The sequence below is a fragment of the Xenopus tropicalis genome, chromosome 2, assembly GCF_000004195.4.
Source record: "Xenopus tropicalis strain Nigerian chromosome 2, UCB_Xtro_10.0, whole genome shotgun sequence".
NCBI lineage: Eukaryota > Metazoa > Chordata > Amphibia > Anura > Pipidae > Xenopus > Xenopus tropicalis.
The window spans coordinates 67222942-67239176 of record NC_030678.2 but is presented as its reverse complement, the minus strand read 5'-3'; the positions used below and the strand labels follow the sequence as shown (position 1 = coordinate 67239176).

At 39.9% G+C, this 16235-nt stretch overlaps 1 protein-coding gene across 5 annotated transcripts in view; it reads right to left on the bottom strand.

Annotated features, from left to right (window-relative positions):
* The window catches only part of mdm4 (MDM4, p53 regulator), a 162978-nt gene that overhangs the window by 108125 nt on the left and 38618 nt on the right, over positions 1 to 16235 (bottom strand). For all 5 annotated transcript variants that reach the window (XM_012953455.3, XM_018089546.2, NM_001142245.1 and 2 more), the window contains one exon: positions 7639 to 7772. In XM_012953455.3, the coding sequence (XP_012808909.1) occupies positions 7639 to 7772 (134 nt within the window). The remainder of the gene's footprint in view (positions 1 to 7638; positions 7773 to 16235) is intronic.

The following is a 16235-nucleotide window of genomic DNA, read 5'->3' as shown; positions in this document are numbered from 1 at the left end:
CGACTCAATTGTTGCAGGACTGACTTAACAGCAGACATGATGGCATGTTTGCTGTTAAGAGCTTCCTACCCCTGCCGATATTGCACACACACTTCCTATTGTTTACAGCCAAGGACCCTCCAGCTCCTATACACACACACACACACACACACAAACTCTCCTTTTGCCAAATGTAGCTTTTGTTCTGCTATTCGGATTTTTATTTTTTTTTTGCTTTTCCACATATTTACACACTTACACATTCACAATCATTTTAGAGGTGTACACACACATACTTTTTGTCTTTTGCTTTTTCAAACTATTTATTTCACAGTGTGACCATTGGATCAGATTTTCTGACCACGCTGTAAAATAATTTATTTTGTTATTTCATTGATTTGCCTAATTATGTTTGGTTGAAAACCCCCAACATACTGTTCTTCGACTTTGGCTAATTCTTCCGCTTCTTCTTAGTGCCCCCCATTTTCTAAACCATATATGTCAAACACAAGGCCAAATCCACAGGGCCAAATCCGGCCCGCCTGGTTGTTTTATGTGGCCCTTGGTGAGTGTGTCTGACCATCCAGCATAATCAGTTTCCATTCTCCTCACATAGTAACTAAAAAAATTTGGCCCGCAACTTAGCCTGTGTTTTAGATTTCGGCCCCCTTATGTGATTGAATTTGACACCCCTGTTCTAAACGCTGCTCCTCCTACAGTTTTAGGGGTACAACACCCAAACTCTCCACACTTCTTCGCCCAATAGCGGAGCAGGTTGCTTGTGCTTTTCTAAGCGATCCCGCCCCCCGTCTTTTCGTGGCGCCGCTCCGAACCCCACAATTTTCCCATTGACTTTGACAGGGAAGATTTTCAAACTGCTGCCACTCTTACAGCTTTGAAGCTACACCCCCCAAACTTCAACAACATAATAATGGGGTCACCCCGAATGAAACAGCGACATTTGTTGGATGACCCCAAAGCGGGAAGGGCCAACAACAGCCAATCAAATTTCACCCATTGACTTTTATGGGAAAATTGAAACTGCTGCCAATCTTACAGCATTGTGGCTACACTTCCCAAACTTGAATCACATAGTCATGGGGTCAGCCTGAATGAAAATATGATGCCATTCTTACAGTTATAACACCAGGGTCCACAAACTTTTTACACTTGGTCACTAGGGGACTGAAGTTTTAGTTTTTAAAAGTTGGCAGAGCCACCAGCAGCCAATCAAATTTCACCTATTGATTTTTATTGGTTTGATGCCAGAGTTCCCAAACTTTTCACAGTCAGTCATTGGGTGACTACGCATTCAAGTTTTTTTTTTTGTTTAAAAACTGCAAAGTGGGAGGGGCCAACAACAGTCAATCAAATTTCACCCATTGACATTTATGGGGAAATTAAAACTGCTGCCAATCTTACAGCATTGTGGCTACACTCCCCAAACTTGAATCACATAATCATGGGGTCAGCCTGAATGAAAATATGATAATTGTTGGATGCCCAAAAATGGGCGGAGCTGTGAACAGCCAATCAGATCTTACCTATTGACTTGGTGGAAATCCATCCTGCTGCCATTCTCACAGTAATAACACCGGGGCCCCAAACTTTGCAGAGTTAGGCACCAGATAAGAAAAAGTGGACGCCCCCAACAGCCAATCCGGGTTTACCTGTTGACTTTCAATGGGGAAATTCAACCTGCTTCCATTCTCACAGTATTAACCCCAGGATCCCCAAACTTTTCACAGTTGGTCACTAGTGGACTGCAGTTTTACTTTTGAAAAGTAGGCGGGGCGACCAACAACCAATCAGATTTCACCTATTGATTTTTATCGGTTTGTTGCCAGGGTTCCCAAACATTGCACATTCAGTCACTGGGTGACTACGTACTCAAGGTTAGGAAAAGTGGGCGGGGCCACCAAAAGCCAATCACATTTCTTTCATTGTTTTCAGTGGGAAAATTTTAACTGTTGCCATTTTCACATGTTTAATGTCAGGGTCCCCAAACTTTGCATAGTTTGTCACTGGGTAACTATGTTCAAGATTAGAAAAGTGGGCGGGGCCAACAACATCCAATAAGATTTCACCTATAGACTTCATATGTTTAAATTTAAACTGCTGCCATTCTTTAAATATTAATACGAAGGTCCCCAAACTTTGAACCGCAGTTACCTGTTGACTAGCTCTGCAGAGTTGGGAAAAGTGGGTGGAGCACCAGCAGCCAATCAGATTTTAACTATTAATTTTCAATGGGGAAATTCAACCTGATGCCATTCTCACAGTATAAACACCAGGGTCACTAGGGGACTGCATTTTTAAGTTTTAAAAAGTGGGTGGAGCCACCAACAGCCAATCAGACTTCACCTATCGAATTTTTTGGGTATGAATGTAAAATTCTGCCTCTCACACACTATTTATGTCAGGGTTCCCAAACTTTGCACAGTCAGTCACTGGCTGACTATATATTCAGGGTTAGAACAAGTGGGCGGAGCCACCAACAGCCAACCCATTTCCACCCATTAAATTTCATTAGTTTATATTTAACTGATGCCATTATTTAAGTATTAATTCCAGAGTTGTTAAACTTTCCAGAGTTACTCACTGGGTATTTGCCATTCAAAGTTAGAAATGGGTGGAGACACCAACAGCCAATCATATTTCACCTATTTACTTTCAATGGTGACGTGTAAAATGCTGTCAGTCTCACAATTTCTATGCCTAAGTTCCCAAACTTTGCACAGTTGGTCACTGGGGGACTGCAGTTCAAAAATAGGAAAACTGGGTTGTGCCACTAACAGCCAATCAGATTCCATCCATTGAATTTTATTGATTTAAATTTAAAATGCTGCCATTCTCACACTATTTATGCCAGGGTGCCCACTGTTTATAACTGGGTGACTTCCACTCAAGGTTACAAAAAGGGGGCGGGGTCACCAACCACCAATCACAATTCACCTATTGACCTTCATTGGTTTAAATTTAAATTGTTGCCGTTCTGTAACTATTAATCCTAGGGTCCCCAAACTTTGCAGAGTTAGTCACTGAGTAACTGCAGTTCCAGGTTAGAAAAAGTGGGCAGAGCCACCAACCGCCAATCAGATGTCACTCGTTGACTTTCAGTGGGGAAATTTAAATTGCTGCCATTCAGACACTATTAAAACTTTGCACAGTGGTTTTACTATATAACTGTGGTCCAAGGTTAGAAAAAGTGGGCGGAGCCAACAACAGATTAAATTTCATTCAGTGACTTTACGTTTTTCAACCTAACATGAAGTTTGTTCTCAAACTTCCCTTTCTAGTTGAATTTCATTTTTGTGATTTTATTGCAGTTTTAGACTTGCATTGTTGTTTGTTTGTTGTTTGTACTTTGCAGTAAATATGTTGATTTTGGATTAACTGAAAAGACAGAAATGATACACCATATGGGGGGTATTTTCACTTAGATAAAGCTATGCACATTGGATATCAAACTGTTTAGTGGACCCCTGGCATTCATATTTAGGGTGTTTTATCTTGGTACCTAATGATCTGTGAGAGATAAGAAGCTGTATGGAAGCTTTGAAATGATTTTCACAAATTTTATAAAGACTGGTACATTTATGAAAGCATTGCAACTTGGTAATATGGAGTCCTATTCTGGATTCATTAGAATCTGTTCTTTCCAAAAATGTATAGTTTTCTAGGGCAAACCTACCCTAAGTGGAATATTTCCCAGGTAAACTAAAAGTGCCCTCTAAGAAAGGCCCTAAATTGAAAGAGCGCAAAATGTTCAAAAACGGTCTGGCAATACAAGTTCCGCTTTGACCAAATCGGCTGGCAGTTAAAGGGTTAAAGACATGTGAAAAGTCCTAGATGCAGGGGGTGGGCGGAAGTAATGAGTGACGAGGAGAGAAGGTGCCAGTTGTTTCAGTCAATGGGATAATCAGCAGGTGTGAGTGAATAAGGCACTCCCTTATTTAAGGCTAATGCCACAAAGCGTATAGAGCATATTTCCAGCAAGCCAAAAAACGTTTGCCGAGAAAATGCTCCATCCACTTGAAACTCCCCCTACCTGTGCCTGCACCAGAATGAACTGAATACACTTGGATGCAGGCACATGTAGCCGATATCCACATAAAAACGCAAGAAAATGCAAAGTCTCGCATTTTTAGGTGGATATCGGGTACATGTGCCTCCAACCAAGCGTATTCAGTTCATTCGGGTGCAGGCACAGCTAGGTGTGTATGGAGGGAATTTTCGGCTAGCCTTTGGCTAGGTCTTCCCTTCACTATCCAAGTCTGATTTTAACACCATAGTAACATAGTAAGTTAGGTAGGAAAAAGACACACATTGATCAAGTTCAACCTTAATGCCTAAATATTATCTGCCTAACTGCTAGTTTTCGAGATCTTGGAGGAAGGCAAAAAACCCCACCTGAAGCCTCTCTAATTTGCTGCAAAGGAGGAAAAATATCCTTCCTGACTCCAAGATGGCAATCGGACCAGTCCCTGGATCAACTTGTTCTAAGAGCTATCGCCCATAACCTTGTATTTCCTCACTTGCAAAAAATGAGAATAAAAATGAGAATAACCCTCTCCTCCCACTTATCTATGCCCCTTTAAATACAGCTCAAAATCGTGTCTTCCCTTGAAGCTGCTACCTGGCATTGCTTGCTACAGCCAAGTTTATTATCTATAAGGACTCCAAGGTCCTTCTCTATTATGGATGTGCCAAGTGCAGTCCTATTAAGGGTATTAAGTGGCTTGCATATTTTTACATCCCAGGTGCATGGCCTTTACATTTATCCACATTAAATCTCATCTGCCCAGATTGCTAGTTTGTCAAAATCCTGCTGCAAGGTGCCACATCCTGAATGGAATTCATTGGGCTGCAGAGTTTTATGTCATCTGCAAACTTTGATACATTACTTATAATACCCTCCCCTAAGTCATAAATGAACACGTTAAACAAAAGTGGACCCAGTACAGAACCCTGAGGGACCCCACTGAGAACCTTACTCCAAGTAGAGAATGTAGCATTAACAACAACCCTCTGTACTTGATCCTGTAACCAGTTTCCTATCTATGTTCAAACGACTTCACAAAGACCAATAGACCTTTGTTAAGAAAGCAGTTGTTTGTGGGGCACGATATTGAATGCTTTGGAAAAATCCAAATATATCACATCTATTGCACCCCCGCTGTCCAGCTTCTTACTAACCTAATTATAGAAAGCAATCAAATTGGTCTGACATGATCTGTCCTTCATAAAGCCATGCTGATTACTGCTCATAATGGCATTCCCCAGAACATAATTTTGTATGTGATCCCTTTACAAGCCTTCAAATAATGGATGTCAAACTTACTGGCCTATATTGCCAGGCTGAGATTGTAATCCCTTTTTAAATATAGGAATGACATCAACTTCCCTCCAATCCATAGATACCATACCAGTTTTAAGCAGAAAACACAATGCCCCAATTTATGCTCTAAAGAGCTGCCCTTAAAGTGATACTGACACGAAAAAACAACTTTTTAAAATATGAATCTACATAAAAAGTTGCCTATAGGTGGTGTTGATCATTTTTTACTGATATGGCTGCTTTTGTAAGTAATTGTTACTTGAAATCCCAAAACCTGACTGTTTTGCCAGCCTGACTGTCCCTTCTCAGCCTGTCAGTTATAGCTCCTAATGCTAACGACCCCCTGCTGGACAAATATGGCAGCCCCCTAATAGAGGAACATGGGGGATCAGATAGGGAATGTAAAAGCTTGGACTTTTATAGCAACATTATAAATAGCATGCAAAGACAATGTTATGACATATGTAAAAATGGTTTCATTTCTGGTGTCAGTATCTCTTTAAGGAGGGAAAATTTGCTTTTCTAAAATTCAGGGTCTTCTTTGCTCCAGTGTACCAAACATCAAATGAAATAACAATATGGTCACTATTACCCAGGGTCACTATCACTTGCACATTTGCTATACGTTCTGGGTCATTAGAGATCACTTGATCCAGTAGAGCATGGTTTCTGGTTGGCTCCTCAACAACTTGTGACAAAGTTGTCATGCAAGAATTTTCTAAACTTGTTCCCATTTACTGTCCTGGCAGTACTATTTCTCCAGTCAATATCAGGGTAATTAAAATCCCCCATTATTATCACTTGCCCCATACTAGCAGCCATTTCTATTTGCAACAGGAGCAGAGCCTATTCACTTACATTACTCTTTACCATCTGTGAGAGGCTCAACCCATAAGGCTTCAGCTCCCTTATCTGTCGTCATCATCACTTCCTGCTTTAAATTTGCTTTTAATTCATGCTTAACATACAGGCACGCCCCTCCTCCTTTACTATTGCCTCTGTCATCTGAAACAAAGTATAGCCACAGGTATTAACTGCCCATTCATGTGACTCATTCAACCATGTTTCAGCAATGCCAATCACAACATATTCTCCAGTGCCAGCAACTCCAGCTCTCCCATTTTCCCAGTCAGACTCCTTGCATTAGTAAACATACATTTAATACTGATGACAGCTTGAGAATTTTGTGTATACAGCATGCCTGCCATTATCAGTAACCCCAAGTAAGTCTCCTCCCCCATTTTTCCTTACTATGGCCACAGCTTGAGGTGCAGCCCATCCCTGGCAAAGAGGCCCAACACCATAAGTTTGTGAAAGTGTGTCATGACTTGACTAAAGCAGTAGACATTAAGCTTGCAGCATTCTGAATCAGTGAAAAGGTGCATTATTTGTGTCAAAGAGTATGCAATGTTTCAAGCTTACTTTATCAATGCTTGAGAAAGGGCTGGAAGCTAAACTCAGGAGATTTTGATTAAATTTTGTGGGTCAGATCTTGTCATGCAAGAGCATGAGATTTTGATCTCCATAGGCTGTAATGTAAAGTTGAGAAAAGAGTTTGTCAGACACCGTCAGATTTTCTCAGCATGCAGTGTTCCCTTCTGTGTTGTGTCAAGTGTCAATCCTTTCAAGTAGTTTACACATCAGATTTTTTTTTTATCAGTCCTATTATATTCTGACCCATGCAACTACATCCGTGGAGATTAGCCCTAAGACCAAAATGTTGCCTACAACCTTTTTACTTATTTGGAGTACCGCAGCGTGATTTCTTCTGGAGTACATGGTCACCATGAAAGTAGGAAACTCAGCAGCTTGCACCTGACACTACAAAAAGCATTTATACAGTGCAGCTTCTCCATCTCTGTTTTTATGATTCAAATAAAGGAGATTTCTCAAGAACGTTAGAAAAAGGTTAGAAAAATATTTCAAAAGAATCTGGACTCCACCAGTACAGTCAAACAGAACATGTACAAAATGAATTCAACATCACTGTTTACCCTCTGCAGAGGCATTTGCCCAACAAAGAGCACAACAAATTCACACTTCGTCATGTAAACTGAAATATTAACACCTGTCTCAATGAGCATCATGAATTGTGACTGGATAATATTTTCACAACTCTGAGTTTTTGCCAACAACTAACTGTATAGGTTCCATTAAATCAATGTAATTGAATATTAGTGACTCTATTACCCTTAAGGGTTTAAACTGTTTGGGAATTCCATACCATTAAGCTAAAATTAAGAAGACACTTAAAATGTAGTAAAAACATTTATAGACAATGACTATTGGTTTGAGAACAAAATCAGAAGTGTTCTCACCTTGGGTCTTTCACAGAGAACGTAGTAATCCCTAATAATTTTCCAAGTTCATCGGAGCCACAATGGACAATATGCTGCTGCTGTTTGTCATACAACTCTTTCACCATGATATACTGCCCCAGGTAATGCATAACCTATAAGAAAAAAACAAAGCAAATATATGATATACAAGCCTAAAATAATACAAACCAGGCATCTACAGATATGTTTCTTCTGTCTCTTAAAAAACTGGCAATCAGGACAACTAAGTTGCAGCCACTTATACCCTTAATGCAGTGATCCCCAACCAGTGGCTCGTTGTTCACAAATCCCTTGGATGTTACTCCCAGTGGCCCTAATGAAGGTGCTTACTTTTAATTCCTGGCAAGATTTGCTGGCATAAAAACCAGATGTATAGCCAGAATCTCCTGTAGGCTGCCAGTCCACATAGGTGCTACTAATAGCCTTATTTGGCTTCCCCTGCAAAATATTTTTCATGCTTGTGTTGCTTCCCAACTCTTTTTACATATGAAGGTCACTCACAGGTAAAAAGCAGGCTGGAGACCCCTGCTTCAATGTAGCTGCACTAGTGAACAAAGCAGAAATAGAGACTGCACTCAAGCAAAATTTCAGCTGGAGAGCTTACCCCATTTATTATGCCAATGTACCACAAAAAAATCAACTTTTTTGGGGGGGGCACTCAATAAACGGGGTAAGCTCCCCAGCTGAAATTTAGCTTGAGTGCAGTCCCTTTTTGGGTTTTGTTCTATACATTGTTGGGGCGCTGCCATACAGAAATTTGGCTAAGGTGAGTGCAGCTGTGAATATTTTTTTTTGTCAACACCATAATGGAAAAAGACCTTGGCGTAGATAATCTTGGCTCTAGCAAGCAGTGCCAGTCAGCAGCTGTAAGGGCAAACAAGGTTTTAAGTTGTATTAAAATGGCAATAAATTTGCAGGAGAGAGTCATTCTTCTACTTTACAGAGCGCTGTTAATGCCCCATCTAGAATATGCTGTGTAGCTTTGGTCTCCAGGGATATTACTGAATTAGAGAGGGTCCAAACAAGGGCAACTAAGCTGGTAAATAGCATGGAAAGTCTCAGTTATAAAGAAAGACTGACAAGTTGGGTCTGTTTACGCTGGAAAAAACAAACTTAAGGGGGGGGGGGGGAGTATGATAACTGTATGAATATATAAGGGGGATCATATAATAATCTCTCTAATGCTTTATTTACCAGTAGGTCCTTACAACAGACACAAGAGCAGCACCCATTTTGATTAGGAAGGAGGTTTAATCTTAAAATTCGAAAAGTGTTTTTTAAAGTACAGAGCTGTGAAGTTGTAGAGTTCTCTTCCTAAATCAATTGTACTGGCAGATATATTAGATAGCTTCAAGAAGTGGTTGGATGGCTTTTTAGCAATCAAGGAAATACAGGGTTACTGAAAACAGCTCTTAGTACAGTTCTGATCCAACTGAAATCTTGTCATCAGGAAGGAACTTTTCCCCCCTCTGAAGCAAATTGGAGAGGCTTTAAAAATGTTTTTTTCCTTCCTCTGGATCCAAGCTAATTAGAAATAAAAGGTCAAACTTGATGGACGTATGTGTTTTTTTAGGAATGCACCGAATCCAGGATTCGGCCTTTATCGGAAAGATTTGGATTTGAACAAATCCATGCTTCTAGGCGAACCGAAACCAAAATAACGTGACTTTTTGTCATGTAAATACAGAAGTTGGAAATTGTTGTCGTGGCAGCGACCTTTTACCCTTTTAAAACCTAATTAGCATATGCTAATTAGGATTTGGATTCGGTTTGGTTTTTGCCCAAATCCAAAAAAGTGGATTCAGTGCATTCCTAGATTTTCTAACTTACTATCTTATTATGTAATTTGTAGAACATATTATGTAACCAGAGAAAATGCCTCTGTGCTAAATTATAGATATAACTAGAAAGGGAAGTTTGAGAACAAACTTCATGTTGGGTTGAAAAACGTGAAGTCACTGAATGAAATCTGATCTGTTTGCCCCGCCCACTTTTTCTAACCTTGGACAACAGTTATATAGTAAAAACCACTGTGCAGAGTTTGGGGACCCTGGTTTTAATAGTGTCTGAATGGCAGCAATTTAAATTTCCCCACTGAAAGTCAACAAGTGATAGGAGGTTGGTGGCTCCGCACCCTTTTTCTAACCTAGAACTGGAGTTACCCAGTGACTAACTCTGCAATGTTTAGGCACCCTAGGTTTAATAGTTAAAGAACGACAGCAGTAGTGAGGAGTGTAGCCTCAAAGCTGTAAGATTGGCAGCAGTTTCAGTTTCCCCATAAAAGTCAATGGGTGAAATTTGATTGGCTGTTGTTGGCCCCTCCCACTTTGCTTTTTTAAAAATAAAAACTTTAATCCATAGTCACCCAGTGACTGAAAGTCAAAGTTTGGAAACTCTGGCTTCAAACCAATAAAAATCAGTAGGTGAAATCTCTGTTGATGGCCCCACCCACTTTTCAAAACTAAACCGGCAGTCCCCTAGTGACCAACTGTGAAAAGTTTGGGGACCCTGGTGTCAATACTGTGAGAATGGCATCAGGTTGAATTTCCCCATTGAAAGTCAACAGGTAAAATCTGATTGGCTGTTGGCGGCTCCACCCCCTTTTTCTAACCTTGATCCGCAGTTACCTAGTGCCTAACTCTGCAAAGTTTGGGGACCCTGGTGTTATTACTGTGAGAATGGCAGCAGGTTGGATTTCATCCAAGTCAATAGGTAAAATCTTATTGGCAGTTCACAGCTCCGCCCACTTTTGAGCATCTAACAATTATCCTATTTTCATTCAGGCTGACCCCATGACTATGTGATTCAAGTTTGGGGAGTGTAGCTGTAAACTGTAAGATTGGCAGCAGTTTCAATTTCCCCATAAATGTCAATGGGTGAAATTTGATTGGATGTTGTTGGCCCCTCCCACTTTGGGGGTCATCAAACAAAAGTCGCTGGGTGGTGTACCTTCAAAGCTGTACGTGCGGCAGCAGTTTGAAAATCTTCCCTGTCAATAGGAAAATTGGGGTATTCTGGTTTCCTCACAAACACATACAGGCAGGTTACTGGCCACTTATAAAATTGGCCAAAGTGTGTGTGAACACAACAGGGACCTTAGATGTGACAGGGACCGATGTGAATGATGTATTATCTCTGTAAAGTACAACAGAAGGCATGATAACTATTTATACATATGTCACAGAGAATGGTGAAAATCCTTTCTCATTTAGAAAAAGGGACTGGTAGCCAACTGTAGATAAAAGGAATTTTCACCTTCAATTTGAAACCGTGAGACTGTGGAATTCCCTCTGACCAGTGATGCTACAATTACATATTCCATTAATGCCTTTAAGAGGTACTTTAGGGAAGCAATTAAATTCAAAATTGAAAGCCACAAATTGCAGATGTTGTAATATACAGTGGATATAAAAATCTACACACCCCTGATAAAATGTCAGGTTCCTGTTCAAAAATGAGACAAAGATAAATCAGTTCAGAACTTTTTCCACCTAATGTGACCTATAAACTGTACCACTCAATTGAAAAACAAACTGAAATCTTTTAGGTGGAGGGAAGAAAACCAAAAAAACTAAAATAATGTGGTTGCATAAGTGAGCACACCCTTAAACTAATACTTTGTTGAAGCGCTTTTGATTTTATTACAGCACTCAGTCTTTTGGGGTATGAGTCTATTAGCATGGCACATTTTGACTTTGCAAGATTTGCCCACTCTTCTTTGCAGAAACACTCAAAATCTGTCAGATTGCGAGGGCATCTCCTGTGTACAGCCCTCTTCAGATCACCCCACATATTTTTAATCGGATTCAGGTCTGGGCTCTGGCTGGGCCATTCCAAAACTTTAATCTTCTCCCGGTGAAGCCATTCCTTTGTTGATTTGGATGTATGCTTTGGGTCGTTGTCATGCTGAAACATGAAGTTCCTCCTCATGTTCAGTTTTCTAGCAGAAGCCTGAAGGTTTTGTGCCAATATTGACTGGTATTTGGAACTGTTCATAATTCCCTCTATCTAAACTAAGGCCCCAGTTCCAGCTGAAGAAAAACAGCCCCAAAGCATGATGCTGCCACCACCATGCTTCACTGTGGGTATGGTGTTCTTTTGATGATGTGCAGTATTGTTTCTGCGCCAAACATATTTTTTGGAATTATGGCCAAAAAGTTCAACCTTGGTTTCATCAGACCATAACACCTTTTCCCACATGCTTTTGGGAGACTTCAGATGTGTTTTTGCAAAATGTAGCCTGGCTTGGATGTTTTTCTTCGTAAGAAAAGGCTTTCGTCTTGCCACTCTACCCCATAGCCCAGACATATGAAGAGTATGGGAGATTGTTGTCACATGTACCACACAGCCAGTACTTGCCAGATATTCCTGCTGCTCCTTTAATGTTGCTGTAGACTTCTTGGTAGCCTCCCTGACCAGTTTTCTTCTGGTCTTTTCATCAATTTTGGAGGGACATCCAGTTCTTGGTAATGTCACTGTTGTGCCATATTTTATCCACTTTATGATGACTGTGTTCCATGGTATATCTAATGCCTTGGAAACTCTTTAGTAGCCTTCTCCTGACTGATATCTTTTAACAATGAGATCCCTCTGATGCTTTGGAAGCTCTCTGTGGACCATGGCTTTTGCTGTGGGATGCGACTAAAAAAATGTCAGGAAAGACCAATTAGAGCAGCTGAACTTTATTTGGGGTTAATCGGAGGCACTTTAAAAAACGCTTGCCGAAAATTCAGCCCTACGCCTGCTACTTGTGCCTGCACCCGAATGAATGGAATACGCTCGGGTGCAGGCACATGTAGCCGATATACGCATGAAAACACGAGACTTTGCATTCTCGCGTGTTTTCATGCGTATATCGGCTACATGTGCCTGCACCCGAGCGTATTCCATTCATTCGGGTGCAGGCAACAAAAAAAAAAAAAAAGGGGTGCATAGAGTGCAGCCCCAATATTATGCATTTTCAGGTTTGGCGGCCATGTACTTATGTGCAACCAGACATAGGTATCGTTTTATTCAGGGGAACTTGCAGATTGATGTTTAGTAAGTTTTTGGTAGTTGCCATGGAGATTTTGGGGAGAAATCTAGGTTTGTATCTGTTTTTTCCTTGATTTCTGACCAAAGCGCTGACTTCTGCAAGGGACTGCAGCCACAATTTTCCATGTAGAAAGAGAAGAGTGGTGTCTCTGAATAGCTGTGCACTAGGTGTGGGGGTGTGTAGGGGGGTTAACACTGAAAAACTGCAGGTAGTGCACATAGAGCGCAGCCCCCACATTTTTAGCTGTAATTGCCTTTATGCATTGCCCCTGCTTTGGAGTGTTTGGTGCCCATGTCTTTATGTGCACCCATACATATGGGGCATCATTTTATTGAGGAGAAGTTTGTCTTTCAAATTTGCCTTTGTTAGAAAATTTTTATGAGATTTTTTTTTTGTCAAATCCACATTTGATCATGCGTCCAAGTTTACGTTTTAGAAAAAAAAAAAAGTAAAAAAAAGCTCCAAATTTCACAATGCACTGACAAAAAGTATTTGGCTTTTGAGTGAAAACTACATTGCACCTAGAAACCTGAAGGTCTGTAGTTTCTAAAGATACCGAACATGATGGGATATTTTAGATTTACATGTAAGTTATGCTGCATCAACTGTTACAAGCGCTTTTCCACTTTGTTCTGGTATGATATTGTACAAAGTATTGCTTTAGTTTGGGGGTTACTTCTGGACAGGAACTGTGGGGTACCACCACATATTTGGTATCGTTGGACTTGGGAGTATCAGGGCTTTTAAAAACAACAAAAAAAAGTGTGTAAAATTAACTTTTCTATGGAAAAAAAACTCAAAATATACAGAAATTTTTCTTTTTTTTTTTTTTACATATTTCACCCAAAATACACATCATATCTCCAGAAAAGTTATAAAATTTGGTATGTATGTCGAAGCCCAATTAGTGACGAAAAAAACGATATATAATTTCCCTAGTTTCATGGAGGTTTTCCTACCAAAAAACATTGTTAAAGTGAATGAGTACAAAATGCTTAAAAAACGTCTGGCACTGGGGGGAACCGAAATGACGAATTCGGCTGGCACTTAAAGGGTTAAGGGAGTAACTAAGGCACTTGGTTTTAGCTGATTCTCTTTTGCACCTGCTGATATCTAATTATACTGAACTCATCTCTAACATTTGTGTGAGTGAGCATTTAGGGAACAGTGGCATGGTGCCAATAGACTGGCGAATTGCCGTTATTCAAAAAAGGATCCCATTCTCAGCCTGTAAACAATAGGCCTGTTAGTCTGACATCATTGGTAGGAAAGCTTTTGGAAGGGGTAATAAGGAATAGGATACTTGAATACATTAAAATCGCAATACTATGGGGCTGATTTACTTACCCACGAACGGGTCGAATGGAGTCCGATTGCGTTTTTTTCGTAATGATCGGTACTTTGCGATTTTTTCGTATGTTTTGCGATTTTTTCGGATTCTTTACGAATTTTTCGGATCCAATACGATTTTTGCGTAAAAACGCGAGTTTTCCTATCCATTACGAAAGTTGCGTAAAAAGTTGCGCATTTTGCGTAGCGTTAAAACTTACGCGAAAAGTTGCGCATTTTTCATATTTTTCATATTTCAATCAAGAATTATTTTACATGTAACTCCACTTATGTGGTTTATTTGATTAAGTGTCCCTGTGGCCTTGCATATGTGGGGGAGACAACTCAGAAGGTCAAGGACAGGATTAAACAGCATAAGTCTAATATACGTTGCAATCTACTGCATCTTCCTATACCAGCACACTTTCATGAGATGAAGCACTCTATTTCACAACTCAGATATCAGGTTATTGATACTGTTGGTCCTCTCAGGAGGGGAGGTAATAGACAGTGGATGCTGAAGAAATTAGAAATGCGCTGGATAAATATATTGGGTACTTTGTCACCAGGTGGCCTTAACAGGGAATATACCCCTATGCTATTTATATAAGTAAGTGATTACGAGTGCTTGTTTTTAACAAATACTGTGTTTTAACAAATATTGTGTTTTGTTCTTATCTAAAAATTTGTTTATTACTGTTTTCGTTATAGGACAGTAAGATTCAGAGATGTGGAAGCTCCAGATTCCTAACAATTCAGGGGTGATTTGTCCCCTGAGTTTTGACATCGTAGCCAAAAAGAAAAAGAAATAAGGAAAAAGAAATTATTTTTAATGAAATACATTAAAGTAAGACATTTATTGTTCCTATACGTTAGCAGTATATTTATCACTATTAAATTTTGATGCACTTGATACACTAGAGTATATTATGGAAGTATTACTATGACATACACATGTGCTGTTTTATATGTCTTTTTGCAATTTGAAAACTTGATGTGCAATTTGAGAATTTATATATTGAAAATTTGTATATTGAACACTATGGGTTAAATGGAGGGCTGGAGTGATGGTCCCTCCCTTTCCTGTGGGTATATAACACTTGATTGTATTTGTATGATTAGGCTTGATAAAGGGCTGGTTTAAGCCCGAAACGTTGCTGTGTGCACTTTTTTTCTACAACATTTCCGGAGTGCTGCTGTTTTTTCATTTTATCCTGGATATTCATGGGTCTTCAACACCACACACAATGCTAGACCTGGTAATCTCTTTAGTGCAAATATCTGGGAGAAAAAAAAGGGGCAGGGCTTCATGCTGTACTGAAAAGTAGAGGAAAGCAGCTGGAGATTGACAAATCAGAAACCAGAGCAGACTGAATGCAGAGACTAAGGTATGTATATTCTGGGGGTTGCTTAGAGCAATTTTAAAAGAAAAAAAAAAAAGCTTTTCTTCTTTAACTACCTTCAGCCAATGATGCAGGCAGTTTTTGTTTTGTAATAGCAGGAGAGGGGCACCATACAAATTATGATGAACATGCTTTTTTAGTATCCGTGCATATCAATAGGTGGCCATTCGTCATTGATAAATACCCAGAGGCAATTGGGAAGGCAGTTCTTGTTCTGTAACAGCTGGGGGGAACCACTCACATGGAGAAACATGAAATTATCCAGTGGCCTCCAGCTGTCTCTGAATAAATACTTCCAGGTAAAAGGGCAGGCAGTTCTGATATGCTATAATATAATTAGAAGAAAGCATGTTCCTTTGTGAGCAGGCGACCATGTGCTAAAAAAATGTGTCAAACCTGAACGCTTATAAATCTACCCCTAATTATGCATTGCAATAGGGATGGGGACATTTCCTCTGGAAAAAAGAAGCTTGCAGGGGACACAATTACTCTTTTAATAATATATTACAGGACATTGCAGACAAATATTAAAAAGGAAAAAGAGGGGACCACTATAGACTTGATAAACTAAACCTTTATTTGAAGAAGCCAAAATGAAACCCTGGTCCCATTCTCCGAAAATACATTTCCTCAGATAGTCCTATACAAAAACACCATAAAATTTTATTCACATAACAGAGTCAACCTTTTCCCCTTTCTCTTGTGCCCTCTGGAATGCACAATCAATCTGCAAAAAACTCACTGCAGTTCATGACCTCTTTGTAGCCAAATCCCTTAACCTTCTGGAATTATTGAAACCTGGCTCAGCC